The sequence below is a fragment of the Aethalodelphis obliquidens genome, unplaced genomic scaffold (genome assembly GCF_003676395.1).
Source record: "Aethalodelphis obliquidens isolate GAN/ISIS:26980383/991018 unplaced genomic scaffold, ASM367639v1 scaffold62, whole genome shotgun sequence".
NCBI lineage: Eukaryota > Metazoa > Chordata > Mammalia > Artiodactyla > Delphinidae > Aethalodelphis > Aethalodelphis obliquidens.
This window is the reverse complement of record NW_020838006.1, coordinates 11,099,594-11,119,348: the sequence shown is the minus strand read 5'-3', so window position 1 is coordinate 11,119,348 and position 19,755 is coordinate 11,099,594. Positions and strand designations below refer to the sequence as shown.

The 19,755-nt window shown below is 51.6% G+C and overlaps 1 protein-coding gene across 5 annotated transcripts in view; it reads left to right on the top strand.

Annotated features, from left to right (window-relative positions):
- GASK1A (golgi associated kinase 1A) overlaps positions 1-19,755 on the top strand; it is a 94,211-nt gene that overhangs the window by 60,137 nt on the left and 14,319 nt on the right. For 3 of the 5 annotated variants that reach the window (XM_027088340.1, XM_027088339.1, XM_027088338.1), the window contains 2 exons: positions 1,685-2,980; positions 17,881-18,003. In XM_027088340.1, the coding sequence (XP_026944141.1) occupies positions 1,748-2,980; positions 17,881-18,003 (1,356 nt within the window). In that variant the 5' untranslated portion in view covers positions 1,685-1,747. Of the gene's footprint in view, positions 1-1,053; positions 2,981-17,880; positions 18,004-19,755 lie in introns of those variants that run through there. The other 2 variants (XR_003429038.1, XM_027088337.1) reach the window with 1 other exon arrangement.

Sequence of the window (19,755 nt, the reverse complement as noted above, 5' to 3'; positions counted from 1 at the left end):
GGGGACCAAAGAATATCATTTAAAGCTGACAAAATATAGTAGAAACGTAAGCATTTTAAATTGTACAACGGCAAACATTAAAAAAGATAATACTAGTGATTAAAATTGAATAGCAAAAAAATGGTAGGGAATGGGGGGAAAGGAAATAATCATATGATTATTCTTACTCGGATTTAAGAGCTACTGTTTAAAGAACTAGACATTTAAGGGCATATAATCATAAAGGTAATCATTAGGACCCAGATCAAAATTTCCTAAATGTTATAAGAAATATACACCCCAAAAGCAAAGTAAACATAACTGAAAACATAGTGGAGGACTTCAAAAATTATAAATACAAAAAAATACCATAAGATATTATGACAGAACAAAGACTAAACGTGTATGGAATCTCAAGTGATGGAAATGGGCTAAATCCACCCAGTGAAAGAAGAACAGAGAGCTGGGCCAGGTCAGGACTGGAACCAGAAGCTTCAGGAAGCTGGGCAGGTGCTCCCTCCTGTTTGGGTTTCTGGTTTGCAGCTGTTTCTTCTCTCTCCCTGCAGACTGGCTCTCAATAGCATACGGCCGCTGCTGTCATCGTTAGCTGGGCAGCCACGTGCCCCTGATCTCAAGTGCACGAGCAGAGCAAGCCAACCTTGCTGACTCGTCACAAGCCTTTGTTCCCGGGGCAAGGTTGGGGCTGAGGAGCGATTTGGACCAGTGTAGATCAGGGTCCAGGATGGCCCCATCAGCTTTGGTCAGGGGTCAGGGTGCCTGGACGGATGTAGCTGCTGGGGTGTTGGAGGGGGTGGAGATGGCGCCTCAGGCTCACAGTTAGGGGGGCTCCAAAATACAGTGGCTTAAACAGCTCTTGCCAGTTCTGCTCCCATGGGGTCACGCAAGCTCCCAAGTTCCTTCCTTCTGGTGGCTCCACGGTGCCCAAGCAGCAGAATCACCCGGAGAACTTGTTAAAACACAGGTTGCTGCGCCCCTGTTTCTGATCTAGTGGTTCCGGGGTAGGACCTGCAAATTTGCATTTCCCACAAGTTTCCGGGTGATGCTTATGCTGCTGGTGCAGAGATCACGTGCTGAAAACTCACTGCCCCAGGGTGTGTCCTTGCCAAGACGTGTGGAGCTGCCACTGCCACACCTGTGTGCCCAGAGAGGGGAAAGCCGGGGCAGCCAGCCTCCTTTTGGCTGCTTTGGGCCATAGGCAAGGACTTAGTCCCAGGGTCACACTTGGCTGCTAGGGAGGCCGGGCAAGGTCATCTGTAGCTGGGCGGCCGTGTGCCGCAGAAAAGGGAAGAGCGTGTTTGTGGGAGACGACTGCAGGTCCGCAGAGTGGGATCACGTGGAGACGAAACGACAGGGGCCCGCACTTGGTGGTGGGGGAAGATGGGGAAAGGCTCTCAGTGCGTTTGCTGACTAGAGTCATCATGGCAGTTTACTCAGAGAGGAGAAGCCTAGTCTGCCTGCAGGCATCGGCCAGGGCTGTCCTGGGGACAGAGCAGGCTGAGCTTTGAGGCAGGAGCGCAGCTGGCTCCCGGGCCTCTCGAGGACAGCTAGGCGTTACTCCACCTGGCTCTGCTCTTTCCCCTCTTCGTTCACCCACGATGTTCCTTCATCCACCGTCCTGTTGTCTTGTGGGTTAGGGCTGATGTTTTCGCAGGTCTCAAGCTTTTTTTTCTACCCCATCCCCCAGGCATCTTGGCTCTGGAGAAAGCTGCGTGGCAAGAGGCGGTTGGTGACGGCATTCTGCCTCTTAATGGCTCTGTCTGTGGTGGCTGTCACCCGCTTCCCTCCACAGCACCCAGCCGCCAGCCCAGACCCTGGTCCCGTGGAGCCCCAGCAGGTAACTGGTGCCCCTGTCCCCCAGAGCAGGCAGGCTCTGAGCTCCGGCTGGAGGCGGCGGGCAAGAAACCTGAGGTTCCGGAGAGGCTGGGCCTTGCCTGGGAGCTCCATCCTGGTGTGTGCTGAGGAGCAAGGCCACGGAGGGAGCGTGGACAGCAGCAGGCAGTCCCCAGGCATGGACAGCAGGCGTCCAGGGAGGGTCAAGAGGGGCATTACTTTGGCACCTCCAGGAGATCTGAGACTCAGTACCCGGCATCTGGTGCTCCTGAGGGCAGATGAGGTCAGGGGTCCAGGAACCAAAGACCTGGACCTCCCCTGGCACAGTGGTCCCCTCTGGGAGGCACAGAGCGAGACGGGCACCCCAGATGGCCCCCTCGCAGGGCACAACATGGCAGCATTACAGACTTGGAGAGCTACTGCTGGACCGACCCTCCGGCCTCATCCAGCAGAAGGCGGGGATCTGCCAGGACTGAGGAACAGAGCCTTGACTGGTGGACGACAAGCAGGGGGTCCCTCCCCGGCCACGGGGGCTCGTCAGTGGCCTGGCTCTGTTGGGGAGCTGCAAGGATCTGTGTGGTGTGACGCTGAGACCCCCAGGCTGTCGAGTGGCTTGAGGACCAGCGAACAGGTGCCCCCGTGGCTCACAGAGCAGGATGTACAGACCCTCCAGCTGCTGGCGCAGGGGCAGGTGGTGGGCAAAGCCAGGGTCCCTGGCCACGGGCAGGTGCTGCAGGTTGGCTTCTCCGCCAAGGGTGCCCTTCAGGACCTGTCTCCGGGGCTCAGCCACCTCTGCTCCCAGGGGCTCTGTGGCCTGATCAAGAGGCCTGGGGACCTGTCTGAGGTCCTGTCCTTCCACGTGGACCGTGTGCTGGGGCTGCGCCGGAGCCTACCTGCCGTGGCCAGGCGCTTCCACAGCCCCCTGCTGCCCTACCGCTACACGGACGGTGGCGCAAGGCCCGTCATCTGGTGGGCACCCGACGTGCAGCACCTGGGTGATCCAGATGACGACCAGAACTCGCTGGCCTTGGGCTGGCTGCAGTACCAGGCCCTGCTGGCACGTGACTGCAGCCAGCCGGGCCAGGCCGCATGCCTGGGCATCCACCGCACTGAGTGGGCACGCCTGGCACTCTTCGACTTCCTGCTGCAGGTAAGTGGGTCCAGGCGGGGCGGGGGTGGGAAGCAGTGGAGGTAGGGGATTTGAGGTGAATTGAGACGCCGGAACTGTCCACCTGAGGATGGACGGTGACTTTCCCCCTAGTCCTTGTCTTTTGATCACCAAGCACCCATTTTTGTTATTTTTCTGCCTCTGAGTTCATTCATCCATTGGTGTGCTGGAACGAGCTCATATAGGCTCACAAGAATTTCAGGAATTTTATGACCTGGCTGTGAAACACAGGCGTTATTAAAATTTAAATTACATAAACTCACAATATAATAAGTTATATTAGAAACAAAGGTAATAATACTCTGAACTCATCACTTCATAATTATTTTACATTGTACTATTATCTGAGCTCTTGAGGTTTTTTGCATCTACCTAGTAAATACTACATAATGATGAGTTACTGCATATCTCTTGCTAGCTCCACATTCATCCATGTTGGTAGCTTGAAATTGGCCAGCGTAGGAGTATTTACATCAAGGGAATCAGCAAATGCTACAAATCAGGACTCCTCCCTATTCCCTGAGAGCTGGTTGTTAAACATTTATCAGCACGCTACTGTTGGTAATGTTTTATCCTTGAATCAAGTAGGATTCAAGATGGTTGCATAATTCGGAAAAGAAAGTCGAGGTGGAGGAGAGACAGAATGGGAGAGGGGAGAGATAAAGGGATGATAATGGTCCAGCTTGGGCCCTGAAGAATGAGAAGGAAGCCACAGGGCCAGCTGAGGCCTCTGCTGGGCCAGGAGTTAACCCTGGAGTTTTCGGGGGTCCTGGAGAAGGGGTTGGCGATCAGGGCCCAGAGGTTAACAGGGGGACTGCAGCCATCAGCTATTTACTCAGTGACCTGTGAACAGCCAGTGTGGCTGTTCTGGGACCTGTGAGCTGGATGTCAGCCGTGGAGACACGAGTGGGAAAATGTGGCCAGAAAGAAAGACAAAAAACGATTAGAGCGCAAAGCAGGTGGATATGTGTGCTAAATGCACACCAAGGCAGCCCCCATTTCTGTAGGGACCCCTGTTGAGGAAAGAGATCAATACTAGCCCTAAATTTACCTACTGGGGTGAGTGGACGCACCACAGAACGAGTTCAGTGCCGTAACCGGGTAGCCAGGGACTGATGCGCCCTCTTTGGTCCATATAAGGTTGGTTCAAAATGTGTTTTAGAAAATTCTCAGACCACATTTAATACTCTGGAGATTTCTCATGAAATCCCACTTCCTTTGAAACATTGGATGGTTTAGTAACATGGGGCCTTCATTCCCACGTGGCAGGAATCCTCCTGAGCTGAGTAGCTGCTGCCCCCTTTAAAGGCTGCCATACTCTCCTTTTGGCCGAAGACCATACCTCTTAATTGTCTAACACCCACCCCCAAACGCTTGGATGTTACCTGTCTGCCTGTGGATGTTTGTCTCCAGTCACTGGACTAGCTGGGCTCCCACGATACTCGCAGCTCCTCTAGCCCTTGTCTCGTGGCTGCCCTTGTGGAGGGAGGAGTATGGGCCCTGGTGGTTGGCATGGGCTTTGGCATCAGACAGACCTGGGTTTGAACCCCCTGCCCACAGGCCCCTTGCCACTGTGTGACGCTGAGCAGATTAGTTTGCCTCTCTGAGCTTCACTTCTCTCACCTCTAAATGGGACCGGGTGTCCCAACCTTATGCCCTTGGGCACATGGTAGCTCTGAATTGCCAGCATCTGCATCTTCGGGCTCTGGGCCCTGAGCCTGCTCTGCGCAGGGTGTGACCGGCTGAGGGCTGGGAATTAATGCCCTCCAGACAGTGTGGCCTGCCATCCAGCCTGGGATGCAGGGGTTTCCCAGACCACAAACTTACAGTCCTGGTTAAAGTGGGAGAGCTGGTCACGCTCCCTCCAGGAGCTGCCCTCCTGTGACTGACGGGAGCTGGTGTGTAAAAGCCCCTGGGGTAGCTCTGTGGTGCGATTCCATGTGTCTCTCAGTTCCCTACCAGGACCGAGCCCTAGTTACCCACAGTGGTCATTGCTGGCCCTCCCTGTCTCCTTCCCTTCTCCTTGCTTGTGTTTTTGAATTAGCTCACAGATCAACTGGTTTTGCTTTGAATTCTTGTCTCAAGGTCTGTCTCTGGGGGGAGCCCAGCTTCCATCAGATAACACTGACCTTGTGTGCTCTGTGCACGCAAGGTCATTCACGTGATGTACTTCATACAGCGCCTGGCGGGCGGCCCGAGCTCAATAGTAAACAGGCACTGTCTCCAATACTTTACAGGAAGTAACTCAGCCAATCCTCATGGCAACCTTACTAGAGAGATACTACATTTCTCCCTGTTTTAAAGTTGAACAGTTGAGGCCGAGAGAGGTTAAGTTACTTGCCCAAGGCCATGGCTAGTGGAGCTGAGATACAGCCTGGACGGTCTGACTCCAGAGCTTACCCACTTACTCACAGAGTCCTCTTCATCTAGCCATGAATGAGGGCAGGAAGAGGGGGTGCTTACAGGGATGCCCTGGGGCTTTGAGCTCGGAGGCCCCTCCTTGCAAAGTCCCAGTCCAGCTGATGTGCACGCAGCAGCTTTCTGCCCACACAGAGCCCCTCTGTCCATCTGTGGAGGCTGTGGTGTGGAGCCTTTCCCCAGCTGCCAAGCCCTGCCATGGGGGTGGAAGGGTCAACAGCCAAAGCACACGCAGGTTGGGTGTGTGTGGTCAGACGCAACTCGGCTGGCCTCGTGCCACCTCTTCCTGGGTTTGCTGAACACCAGGCAAGTCAAACACCCCTGTCTGGAGGATGCCGCCTTCCTAGAAACCACAGGCAAGTTGGAGAGAGGCGGGGCTGTGGGTTTCCCAGCCCAGGAACCTGAGGTCCCTTCTGACCAGAAGCCAGGTACAAACTCCACATGCAGCGCACTCTGCAGTATGCTTGCTCGTCTGTTTTGTCTCATCCAATATAAACCCTTGTTATTCTGTGTTTATGTATCACAACATAACATTTGCCCAGACACAAAATACACAAACACATTCCTCGTATCGCACAAACCATACCCCGTGCTTTGCAAATCCCCCATAACACTCTGTATTAGTGATTGCTGAAGTAATGCCATGTAACAAACCTCTCCGAAACTCAATGGCTTGAGACACCAGCTCTTGATTTCTTGCTCCAGGGTCTGTGGGTCAGCTGGGCTCAGCTGAGCTTGGCCCAAAGCTGTGGGTTCAGGTCTGCTCGTCGTTTCTCATTCTGGAGCCCAGGCTGAAGAGGAAGCACCACCTGGGGCAATCCTTCTAATGGGGAAGAAGCCCAAGGGCTCAGCCAAACTGCAGAAGCACATTTAAGGCCTCTGCTGATGTCACTTCTGCTAATATTCCCTTGGCTAGAGTTAAGTCAGTGGCCAAGCCCAATGTCAGGGAAGGGAAGTACACTCTGTTCAGAGTAGAAGGGGGAGCAAACACTTGTTAGACAATAGTCAGATCAGTCAACATGCCCCCAAAACACACACTGTACATAAACTCACACATGAACATAGCCACATACATGCTATAGCCACATATGTGCACACCATTCACATCAACCCACATACTCTCCATGTGGTGTCTGTACACTGCTGTGGGCAACTGGGGCTCAATCCCGGAGACCTTTGGGGGAATATGTAGAAAACGCCTCAAGTCGTCCCGCCCAAGGGCCAAAGAAGCTGGGCCACTAACTCCCAGCCATCGCTGGTTGAGACTGCTCCTGAGGGCATTGACTTCCGGGAACCTCTAGACTGGTCCATGCTCCTGCAGCCAGAAAGGGGCAAAGGCAGAGAGCTGCAGGCACTTGGGGTAGAAAGCCATCAGTACGCACAGGAGTAGTGAGTGCCAAAGAGCGGAGGTGGGTCCCAATAGCATCTGCTGCTCCCAGTGAATGATCAGTCAAAACCAAGTTTCAGCAGGCTGGCGTGACCAGGATGGTGTTCTTGATTAATAAACTGGTTTCTCTAAGAAAGATAAAGGACTGATAGTGAGTGGGTGCCCTCCCACCCCACCCTGGGCTGTGTCATCAGGAGAAGTAAGACCAAGAGAGAGGGTCAGTGAGAAGCTGGTTGTACTCGCTGGACACAGTGGGTGGGAGAGTGTGTATGTGTGTTGCTGGGGGGAAGGGGCTCAAAGAGCTCTACTCGCCTTCCTGCCAGGGCTACTTGCTGCCAGAGTTGCATTCACTCTGGTGAGAGACACAAAGTCCTCCTCCTCTTGGGACAGTGAAGGTGGCACAGCCAACCGTGTTTGGGAGGAGCTATGACCATCACATCCACCGTAAGCCAAATCCAGCCCAAGGGCTGTTGTGCCTGGACCCAAGAGGGCCTTCTACCCAGAGGCCAGAGGGAGAGAAGGAAGTGCTGGGGGCTTGGGCACATTTGCATTTTCCCCTTTTAGACAGGCTTCTTTTCTCATGCCTGCTTCCTCTTAGGGGGCATGTGCTTGGCTCGGCTGGGTGAGAAGCTATGGAGAACTCGGACAGCCTGTGAGAGAGCAATGTTCACTCACGGAAGTCATTCTGCAGCTTCTGCTTATGAAGGGCCTTCATGTTCTGGAAAGTCCAGACCCCAGAAAGCCTCGGCTCCCACCAACCTGGTCCAGGCCGCCATCTTTTCTTACCTGGACTTGTCTCCCCACCTCCGCTTATGTCCCCCTCCAATCCAGTCTCCTTACAGAAGCCGGAGTGATGTCTTGGTTTTGTTTCCCCCAGGCAGACCCTGAGACCAGGATTCCACTGTGGTGGTTCATCTGCAAGGGGACCCCAGGAAACACCTGTAGTGAAGAGGAAAGTGAGATGGAGGGAAGGCAGCCAACAAAGGGCGTCAACAAGCAGGTCACCACTGTGGGCGACTGGGGCTTAGTTCCACAGGAAAATTCTGAGAAATGGTATAAAATACACATTCACGCACCCCACGAAGAGGTGAGGGATGCGAGGTATTTATAGCGAAATCTCCCCTTGGTCTTTGGTTGAGGGCTGTTCCTGGAGGTGTTAATTCCCTGGCATTTGGAGAAAGCCCCTGGGCAAAGCTTACAGCAGCTGGAAGTTGGAGGGAGACCTCTGAAGTTCACAGACAACTGGTCAGGTAGAGAACATACCTCTTTTACGATTGTAAATCAGATTGTGTTACTTCCTCCTTACCATAAGGCAAAGCATCTCAATGCCCTCGGTATCAGGTTCTGCAAGGACCCACGTGATCCATCCCTGTCTGCTGTCTCTAGCCCCGCCTCTTGGCACGTGGCCTCGGTCAGTTTCTTCAGGTGCAAGAGCCTGACATGCCTCCGACTCCTCCTCCCTGGGGCCTCAGCTCTCCTGACTCTACTTCCCCATTGTTATCCTCTTTCTCCTTTGTGCTATCCTATCTATTTCCTTTCTGACTCCCAGCACAGTATGTAAATTTTATTTTATTTATTTGTTCATTTCTGTCGCTGTGTTTTGTTTACTACCACATCCCCAGCACCTAGCACAGGGCCAAGCTCTTGGTTTGGTCCTAGATAAGCACTTGTTGAATGAGTGAACGAGCGGATGAATGGAGGAACAAATCAATGAATGAATCCAGGGTCTCTGTACGACTTCCTATCTAGGTGCTGCTGTGTTCTGTTTCCTCAAATGTCACTCCTTCCTCTAGACTGAGAAGAATCCCAAGGCCTTCTCCATTTCTTTTCGGGTCTGGTAGAGAATCTTAGAGGCAGAAAACAATGTGACAGTCATTTGTCCAGCCCTTGCCTCTGGCACGTAATTAACTTATGCATCCAGAACAGATGACAGCATAAAATGCTGCCTGACGTCCTCCACATCAGGTCCCGTGCCAGCACTTAGCATGTGTTGATGCATAACAGCCCTAGGGGGGCACAGTATTTTTAGCTCCTTTCCACAGGTGAGGAAACAGGCTTAGAAGGGCTAAGGAACTTGCCCACAGTCACGAGGCCTTAAGTGTTGGAGCTGGGATCGAATCTAGTGCGGCTTGGTCGTAGAGGGCATACCCTTGCCCTCTTTGCTGACTTAACTGACTCTGGAAAAGTCATTTCTTCTAGGTCTCTTTGGGTTAAGGTTGGCCCATTTCCTTCCCGGGGAGCCGGGTTCAGTCATTTGTGATCCTGTGTGTGTTCCTTATTTTGAGTTCAAGTCTATGGTTCATGGCATCTCCTCTGGCTTGGGCTCCCTGGAACATCAGGTGTTGTGGCAGTTAGAGAGGAGCCCAGATCCGTGACCACTGCCGACCTCTCAGGCTTCCAGCCGGTGACATGAAATATAATAGTAGCTACCGTTTATGGAGTGCCCACACATGAGCTCCTTCAAGTCCTACAACAGACCCAAGAGATGGGTGCTGCACTCCTCCCTCCTGCACAGGTGGTACAGCCAACGGTGGAGGGGTGAAACAGCCCGCCCGGACAAGGGTGTTTAAAGGGTGACATCAAGCATCTTTACATATATTTAAAAGCAGGACCTCGATTAGGCTGCGGTGTGATGGGCAGAATTCTAAGATGGTCTCCAAGATAACCACCCCCCTTAGCGTTAACTCCTGTCCTTGAGTAGGAATGAGACCTGCGAATAGATGGAATATCATTTCAGTGATTAGGTTATCAATCAGTTAACTCTGGGTGTTTATTTTTTAATTGAAGTATAATTGACCTACAACACTATGTTAGTTCCAGGTGTACAACATAGTGATTTCATATTTCTGTACATTACAAAATGATCACCACGATAAGTCTAGTTTCCATCTGTCACCATACAAAGTTATTGCGATATTGTTGAGGTTACTAATCAGTTAACTTTCAGTTAATCAAAAGGGAGATTCTCCTGGGTGGGCCTGAGCCAATCAGGAGAGTCTTTCAAAGATGAAGCATCAGAGAGATTTTCCTGAGGGCCTCGAGGAAGAAGGTAAACAGCCACGCTACGAACTGCCTATGGGGAGGGGCGGCCTCTGGAAGGACCCTGAGATCTCAGGGAACATAGTCTTAAAACCACGAGGAATGGTTTCTGCCAACAACCTGACTGAGCCCAGGAGAGGAGCCTGAGTTACAAAAGAGATGCAGCCCCGCCTTGAGTTCAGCCTGAGACCCTGGGCAGAGAAACCGGCAGAAAAGGGACAGAATTCCGACCCACGGAAACCGAGTTAATGAGTCATTTTTAAGTGACTAAGCTCATGGTCATTTGTTATGCAGCAATAGAAAGTGAGTTCGTGAGGCAAGGGAGGGGCCCCAGGTGCAAACATTTTAGGAGTGCCTGTCTGCTGTGCGTGTCCCTGGCAGCGAGAAGCACTTTCTTCTGCCTCACCCTCGTCCTGCCTCTTTTTAGATTTTTTTTAATCGTTCATATCCTTTGCCCCATTTTCTGTTGGATTGTTGATCTTTTTCTTAATGACTTTAAGAGCTTTATATAGATTAAGGAAATTAGTCTTTTGTTTTCATTGCATTGTAATATTTCTCTCAGGTTCCATTGTCAATTAAACTTTGTTTCTAGTCTTTCTGCTGTGCAGAAATTCAAAAAATTTTTTAATGTCGTTAACATTATCAGGTTTTTCTTTTATGATTTCTAGGTTAGTGTACTATGTTTTAAAGGGCCATCCTCATTTCAGGGTTATTTAAAAAATTCTCCCATGTGTTTACATATATTTTTGATCCATCTGGAAGTTATTTTGGAATAAGAGATCAGGTGCAAAACAATGATTTTTTTTTCAGATGGCAGCCCAAATGTCCCAGCACCATTTGTTGAAAAATCGTTCTTTCCCCCAGTTTGAAATGCTGTCTTTATCATATAGCCAATTTCCATATGTACTAAAAAGTCTATTTCTGGACTCTTCTGTTCCAGTAAAGGGTCTATTTATGTGTCAGAATCACACTGTTTTAATTATCATGCTTTATATTTTAAGTTAATAACTGGGAGTGCTCGGTCTTTCTCATTGCTCTTTTTTAAGGTTTTTCTGATATTCTTGCATACTATTCTTCTGTGAAATTTAGAGTCAGCTTGTTACTTCCTTTGCCTTCCCAAGTCCTTTTGGGACTTTACTGGAATCAAATTAAATTTGCATGGACTAACAGAGAGAGCGTTTACATCCTAAAATACAGGGTCATTCTAGCCAAGGACAGGCTATGTCTTTCCATTTATTCCTGTTCCTCAGAAGCATCTTGATGTTTTCTTGAGCTAGATCTTCACTTCCATGTTGGGATGATACTGTTATTTCATCTTCTTGTGACCACTGAAAATGGCCTCTTTCCTTCCATTATATTGTTACTGACCTGGGTTCTTGGACTCTTTAATCAATAGAAGTTTTTTATAACATCTTTATTGGAGTATAATTGCTTTACAATGGTGTGTTAGTTTCTGCTTTATAATAAAGTGAACCAGCTATACATATACAACGAAAAGACAACCTTCAGAATGGGAGAAAATATTTGCAAACGAAACAACTGACAAAGGATTAATCTCCAAAATATACAAGCAGCTCATGCAGCTCAATATCAAAAAAACAAACAACCCAATCCAAAAATCGGCAGGAGACCTAAATTAATAGAAATTGATAAGAAGTCAGATGAGAAATTCAGGCAAGGCTTTATTGGAGCCCGTGCTGCAGCACACGGGAGCGAAAACAAGAAACAGGTGCCCTTGCTCACTTCCCAAGGCGAGGGCGAGCTGGTCCCTTAAATGGGGTGAGGCTGGGGGCGGATGGGTGGGTTGGACAGGAGGCGTAGCTTAGGTGGTCTGCACACCCCCTTGGTGGTGCTGTGTGCAGGGATCATGCGCGCGGGGCCCTGCTTTTGCGGGGCCCTCCTTTTGCTCCCGGCACCTCAGAAGTGACAGTTGGTTTGTGACCTTTTTGTATCTTATTGTTCATAATTTGCCCCACTGAGCCTGTGTGCAGTTATTTTTAGTCCCTTATAGTTTCTTTGTATTGCAAGCACTCTGGTAAAGGGTCCCAGGTCCCAGCCTATCTCAATATGTTCTGGCCCGTAGCTCTTGGTCTGTGTGAAGGATATTGTTTTTGTGTCATAGTTTGGTTACTGGCCTCTTGCTTACTTCGTACTGCTTCTAACAGTTGCTTGGTTCATCCCCTGGGTTTTCCAAGTATACGATCATTTCTTCTGTAATGAATGCACTTTGTCTCCTCATTGCCTCTTCTTTCTTTCTTCTTTCCTCACTACAGTTGTGGTGCCTCTAGCTTAATGGTAAATAGTAATGGGATGATGGACTTGACTTGTTTCTTTTTGGGACAATTTCTAGTGTTTTGCCATTAAACATCATGCTGGCTTTTGACTGAAGAACTATTTGCTACTCTTGCTTTATTAGAGTTTTTCTTGTCAGGAATGGATGTAAAAATTATATCAAATGCCTTTTGAGTATCCAGGGAGGAGCTCACAGTACTCCCCCCTCTAGTGTATTGATGTGGGGACGTTTTGTGAAAGGTGTTCCCATGGTGACTCATCCCAGCTTTCTTGATAGGAACCTATTTTGCTGTGGTGGATTCATCTTTTCACGGCTGCTGGGTTTTGTGTTGATGTTTAAAATGTAGGGTGATCTACAGATGTCTTTTTAGATAAGGTCTAGTTCTTCTCAGACCATCTCCTCAAAGCCCACCAGCCAGTCTATTCACCCACATCCAGAGCTGGTGCTGGGACCTCTGGCCTCAGGCTTGGGGCAGATGAGGCATCCAGATGTTCCTCCCCTGGGCCTCCGGGAAGGTTGCCCTCTGTCAGGACACCAGGGGAGAACTGCAGAGGGAGTCATCAGAGGAGAGTAAGAGTCAGTACAGAGTAACCCACACCTCCCCCACCCCGACCTCCCCAAAGCCTCACGAATTCTTTAACAGACCAGCCTGCTGCCCTCCTTGGACAGAGATGCTGCCACTCTGGGGCAATCTGGCAGTGAGCTGGCCCGGCCAAGAGCCACCCTTCCCATCCAGAAGAACCTGGGCCTGTGACTGTCCCCAGGTGAGGGGAAGGTCCTGCATAGGGGGCAGGGCCACCAGGGACAGCAGGCAGTTCTTCTGGAATCCACCAGACTCAGATCAGGCACTGGCTGAGGAACGCGTCTTGGCCCAGGAGCCTGGTGGATGGGTTAGAGGACTCGGGCCACCCCTCGTGCCCTGTGCTGGGCTCCTCCCAGACCTCCCCTCCCCACAGCTGGGCCTGGTGTCCCTCTTGGCAGACTGCAGTGTCTTGTCCCACCAGATGTCCTGTTTGGGGACCCCAGAGCCAGGCCTCCCCCCGAAGCCTTCTGGTGTTGGTATCCTGGGCAGGGATGTGGGGCTCACCTGACAGGCAGGCTTTCAGTGATAGTCCTCACGTGAAGCACCCCCCGATCCTTCCTGCTGTCAGCCAGCTATGCGCTTCATTCATTCAGCCTTTCACTCAGAAAACCTCAGCTGAGTCTCGTGCAGAACAAGTGCTGGGGATCAGCCTGAACCATATCTTCTCTTTTGCATTGGGGAGCTTGTACTCTCTGGTGCCAAAAAACGTGTACCTGCCACCCAGTCTGACTCAGTGGTCAGAGCCAGACTTGCCTGGGTCTGAGTCTAGGCGCCACCGCTTTCTTTCTTTTTTTTGTCCACGCAGGCATGTGGGGTCTTAGCGTGGCGTGTGGGATCTTAGTTGCCTGACCAGGGATCAATCCCGCGCCCTCTGCGTTGGAAGCGTGGAGTCTTAACCACTGGACTGCCAGGGAAGTCCCTAGGTGCCACCACTTTCGCTCTGTGGGACCCTAGGCACGTTACTAGCCTCTGTGACTCAGTTCCCTCATCTTTGAAATGGGGATAATAACCGTATCTGGCTCCTGGCTGCTGGGAGGGGTTAAATGAGTGGTGATGGGTAAAGCACTCAGAGCGGTACCCAGCACAGAGTAAGGGCTTCACAACTGTTTAACTAGAATTAAACAAAAACTTCACGATCATCCAACTCTGCTAGGTTCATCAGAAAACCAAAACTGCAAAGGATTATCATTTTTTCTTGGTAACTCCTCATTTTTTCAAAAACGGGGAAAAAAAATCAAATCCTGAAGCGATTTGGGAATGAAGCTTAAGCTTGGTCCTGCTTGGCTACTGCAGTTTAAACTGAATTTCTCTTCAGTGGAAAAAAGTTCCCAGACAGCGTGGCAGATTAATCACACTGGCAACTGCACCTGGCCAGCCCCTTCCTGTTCAGCATTCAAATGGGTGTAGACTTGGGGACGCCAGCGCCGCCTGTATCACATGGGCTGTTATTCCTCGTAGCTTCCAGCATTTCAGCTTGCAACGCTGCAGCGAGTTGAAATCTGCACAGGGTCAGGGAGCGTTTGGCAGGAGAAAGGGGGTTTGGCTGGCTGTGCATCAGGCATCACGTGAAATCCAGAGCAGTTACCGTATTTCAGTCTTGCTAGAACTGTCCTGGCATTTATTCTCCCAGCCAAAGAGGACTTGGTAGGTGGTGTCCATCTCACAGATGTGTCTGCACTCCAGAAACCAGGCCTGCACGTAGAAGAGAGTGGCTAGATTGTCATGGCGTTGCTTTATTTCAGACTCTGGTTCTCAGGCCTATAGGTGGGGTGGGGCCGGGGCTTCTGGAGGGAGGAACCCTGAGATTCCTCCAGGCCTTCGGGCCTGTCCCTTCCAGGGCCCTCCAGGACAACCACCCTTGCTTTGCCTACATCATCACCTTGTGTGGTCCTCAGTGAGGTCCTGAGGGAGCATCACTGCTCCACTTTGTGGATGAGAAAACTGAGGCGTAGTGGGGTTAGCTAACTTCCTTAGGTCATGGAGTTAGGACACAGTGGAGCCACGATTCACCCCCAGATCAACTGGGCTCCAAACCAGGGTCACAGGCATGGCCCAGATTGTAGGCCAAATTCCCCTCTCTGCGTTTCTGTATGGCCCATGAGCTAAGAATGGTTTTAGCATTTTTAAGTGGTTGAAAAGCTCAAAAGAAGAATATTTTGTGACATATAAAAATTATATGAAATTAAAATGTCAGTGTATGTAAATAAAGGTTTTTTGGAACATAGCTATGACCATTTGTTTGCATATTAGGTAGAATACGTACAATATGCTCTACAGAGGCAGAGGTGGGTAGTCGTGACAGAGACCGTATGGCCTCTAAAGCCTAAAGTATTTACTGTCTGGCCCTTTATAGAGAAAGCTTGCCGACCTCTGTTCTAAACCTCTGTGTGGGCAGCCTCGAAGGCTCCTGCTGAGGAAGGCATGTGTGTGAATGCATGGAGGAGGACCACCCTCACCCGCTAAGTTCTAGGACCATATGGAGAAATATGGGGGCGTGATACTAGCCTCAGGTGGATTCAAAAATAGTTAGGGCAAATAGAGGTCTCTGGGGCATAGGCCGCAGGGCTCCGTCCTCAGCCCTGTCCCAGTCAACACTTGTGTTACGAGCCTGAGCGAGGATACTGGGGCTCCCAGCTGATTGCTCTCGTTCCTTCTGCACAGAGCCCTGGTGTGATTCACCTTCCCCCCATGCCTGGGCTCAGAGGTCTGTGCATCCCTGGCTGCCACTGGACCAGGGATGATCCTGTGTCCAAATATGGTCCAGTCAGGCTGAAAGGAAGGACTTCTATTCCGTGACTGTTGGGGGATAGCTTCCTTTTCTCTCCTCGCCTCCCCGCCCCTCCCTCCCTCCCTTCCTGTGTCTCTATCTCCTTCTCTCTAGACATAACAAGGAAAAACATACCCACAACAGCCACCTGCAGGCTTCCTGAGACAACAAAGGGATGTCCTTAACATTGTGCGGGTACAGTGAGAAGCAGAAAGAAACCCGAGTCCTTACCGTGACAGTAGGAGCTGCTAAATCCCCCCGCTGCCCCACCACGAGACTTCCTGCGGTAGATGATCTTAATTTCCCCTACAGTTAAAGCCATTTTGAGCCAGGCTTTTCTGTTACTGGTAATTGTTGTTCTCCAAAGTCTGGGAGACCAAAGCAGTGACTGTCTGCGCCGGGGGCTCATTCGTGGGCTCACTGCCTGGACAGGGCTCTGGCCGTTTGCCCCCGGCCGAGCTGGGCCTGTCCTCCAGGTTTGGGACAGAAGCTGGGACTGTTTAACACTGTCTCATTTCTGGACTCCGGTTTTGTGAGGTTGATTGGTGAATAGAACTATAGTTATTTTCTGGCTTGTGTAGAAGGAAATCAATTTTGTATTTCTTCAGAACATGTGAGAGTTTCCTACAAAGGGAGATGGAAATGGAGGGAGACCTTTTCCGGCCAGCGCTGAGCTGGGCCCGAGTGGACTGCGAGGGGGCTGGCCCGGCTTTGATGAGCGCCGCATTCTGGGGCTTATAGGTTGTGTCGTCCCCCCAACCCCGCCCCCGTCCCCTCTGCCATTTGTGGAGGGGGTTGGCTGCATGTGGCAGAGGGAGGCACGATGGTGGTACTGGCTAAAGCTGGATCAGATCTGCGGCTTGGGTTGGCAGAACAGCCTCCTTCACAGTTCTGAAAGCTCTTCTCCAGCCTTAACTAGTGTAATGATGGGGACCTCACTTGACCTCTAACTGGCTCACCCTTCCTGACCTTCAGGGAAGCAGGGCAGGATAACAGAGACCACTGGGCTCAAGCCAGGCAGACCTCGGTTCAAATCCCAGCTGTACTGCTTTCACATGTAGGACCTTGGGCAAGTCTGGGGTCAGTGTCCCCCTGTGTAAATGCGGACAATAATGTTTCTATTGCAAGGCTGCAGTGAGGAGTGGGTGAGATAGAGATGCAGCAGTGGTGCCGGTCATCTGAGTGATGTCTTCTGACCCCACCAATTCTCCAACTCCAGCTGGGTGTACAAGTTGATTCTGACAGTATCCACCTGGACTCAGTGTCAGATCCCACAAGTGAAGGGCTCATTCCCACAAGACTGCTGATTCAGATACCAGTCACAAATCCTGGGCCACCCGGACTTCTGACCAACTGGCTATAAGTTGGGGGTTCTCATGACCCCCTCCTCATGTTTAATTATTTGCTAGAATGGCTCATAGAACTCAGGAAAACGCTTTACTTTTGTGTACTGGTCTATTACAAAGGATGTAAGTGAGCAGTCAGTTGAAGAGGTACATGGGGTGAGAGGTCTGGAAGGGTCCCAAGTATACAACCCTGTATGTCCTCATGGAGTCGGGGTGCATCACCCTCCTGGCATGTGGGTGTGTTCTCCAACCTGGAAGCTCCCCAAATCTCACTGTTGAAGACTTTTTATAACCCGGTTTCCAGCTCTCCTACTCTTCCCAGAAGTTGGAGGGTAGGGTTAAAAGTTCTGCTCTCTACTTGTCTATCTGGCAATCAGCCTGAAGTGATCTAAGGGCCCCGCTGAGTCACCTTATTAAACCCTGATATGGTCAGAGGGTTTATTATGAATAACAAAAGACCCTCATATCACTGAGCAAATTGCAGGGGTTTTAGGAGCGCTGTGCCAGGAACCAGGGAAGAGACCATATTTCTTATTAAAGCACATCGTGATCATCCCTGAGGGAGCGTCATTGCTCCCATTTTAGGCATCCAGTGTAACAGGAGCCAGGAACAGGAATGCTCTCCTTCCTGACTTTGATTCAGGCCTCCTGCAGGGTGAAAGCACTGTCCTAAGGCAGGAGCTGCCTGGATGGTCATTAAAAGATTTTTATCTCTGTAAAGGGAGGAACCCCTGATGTAGCATTTGCTGATTAAAGAGAAAGTGGTCATGTGTGGGTCTCCCCAGGCAGACAAGACAGTCAGCCCCAGGCTGGAGCTCAGGGCCAGTGGCAGAGATTAAGCAGTGAATGGTGGGTGGAAATCCACGCAGTGTGAGCAAGCAGTCCTGGTGCAGGGCAGGCTGGCTGAGGAGCAAGCAGAAGCCCCGTCACAGCCGGAGGCCAGCAGCAGAGCTGACCAGCACCAAGATCCCTGAGGATGGCCCCCAGTGTGTGGCCCCAGGGCTCCGGCGGCCCTAGTGCTGGGCCCTCAGAGGACAGTGTCCCCGCAGGTCCATGACCGCCTGGATCGCTATTGCTGCGGCTTCGAGCCCGAGCCCTCGGACCCCTGTGTGGAAGAGAGGCTCCGAGAGAAATGCCGGAACCCGGGGGAGCTGCGGCTGGTCCACATCTTGGTATGTCCCCAGGTCGCCCCAGACTCAGGTCTTCCTGTCTCCATCAGCAGATGCTGTTGGCAAGTGTCAGAGATCACGTGACCTTGGGGTGTCCCAATCCTGTTCTTTTCAGCAGCAGAACCCTTTAAATGTTTTCAGGAAGCCTTAATATATAGAACTGACACAGGTGGAACTTTGAGGATGTGGTTTAGGTAGGTATGGGGTGTGGGCTGGAGCTGTTGTCACTAACTCCTCTGAGCCCTGAAGACTCCGGGGACGCCCTAAGGCTCCAGGAAGCAGAGTGTAATAACTGTGTGTCTAGTAGGATGTCCTCAATGTGCCAGTAAATATGGAAATTGGGGCCTGGAGCGGGGAAGGGGGTTTCCCAAGCTGCATGTCTGGTAGGTGGCAGTGACAGGGCGCTCTCCTGGCCCCTGATGGCTCACAGGCTGGGGCTGTTGGAGGAACACTGTGCTGCCTCCTGTGAAAACTACAGCCCAGGGTGGGAAGCCGTGTGCCGTGGCCATCGATGAGAGGCTGGTGGGGCAGAACAGCCGCTTCTCCTGCACGAGGAGCAAAGTGCCACCCTAGGGAGGGGCTGCTCTGTCTTCCCCCAGTGAGGCTGGTGTCCTCACCGCCTCACCTTGGCCAGCTGCTTTGGACGGTAGCCGTCAGATGCTGCCCTGGGCCGAGCGTCAGGCAGCCCCACCAGCCCGCAGGCCAGGGCTGCCTCATGGTGCTGCTGGGTGGTGGGAACTCTCCCTCCCCTGCCCCATAGCCACCTCTCTCCTTCCCCAGTAAAAGGCAAATATTCCTGGGAGAGGGAGGGCTTTTATATCCATCCTTTCCCCCTGGTGGGCAGCTGTCTCACACATCCTTCCCGATATCAGTTTTTGGAGGGAGGAGTCATTGGGTTTCGAGAAATAGATGATCCCTGGTGTGTGCAGGGGGGTGAGAGGTAGAAGAAGCAGAGAGAGGGGAAGCTGAGGTCCTGAAGACAAAAGTTCATAATTTAAGCCCAGGTTGCTGAAGAGAATTATGGGAAACTACCAGGGAATCTTGGCAAATGTGTAAGAACGGAGTGTGTGCATGGAGGTGGGAGCCGGAAGAGATGGCCTCCTGTTCCCACCATACCAGAGTTTTAAGGTGCTAAAGAATTCCCTGCTGCTGATTTCAGTGTTTGTTTTTTGTTTTTGCGGTACGCGGGCCTCTCACTGCTGTGGCCTCTCCCGTTGCGGAGCACAGGCTCCGGACGTGCAGGCTCAGCGGCCATGGCTCACGGGCCCAGCCGCTCCGTGGCATGTGGGATCTTCCCGGACCGGGACACGAACCCATGTCCCCTGCATCGGCAGGCGGACTCCCGACCACTGCGCCACTAGGGAAGCCCTGATTTCAGTTTTGAAGAGTTTTCAGAGGCCCTAAAACTGTAGAGACAGAGGATGGGCAGTGCTATCTGAGGATGGAGGGTGTCTTGTGTCCTCGGTGATGCTCAGGGGAACGCCTGGGACAGGGGCACAGGGCGCACGTGGGCGGGCATACGTGTGTGAGGGTGTACATGTACGATACATCCCGCAGCCTCAGCCCCTGGGTGGGCTACCTCTGCCTCTTCCCATTTCCACCCGTGCTCCTCAGCCCTTCGGCCACCAGAACAGGAATCAGTCCCTCTGCCTTGCAATTTTGCAGAAGGTGCTGTGGCTTTTGGCTACGGGTCCAGGTTTGAACCAGCCAGCTACTGATTAGCTGTGTGACCTTATGCAAATTACTTCTTTGTGC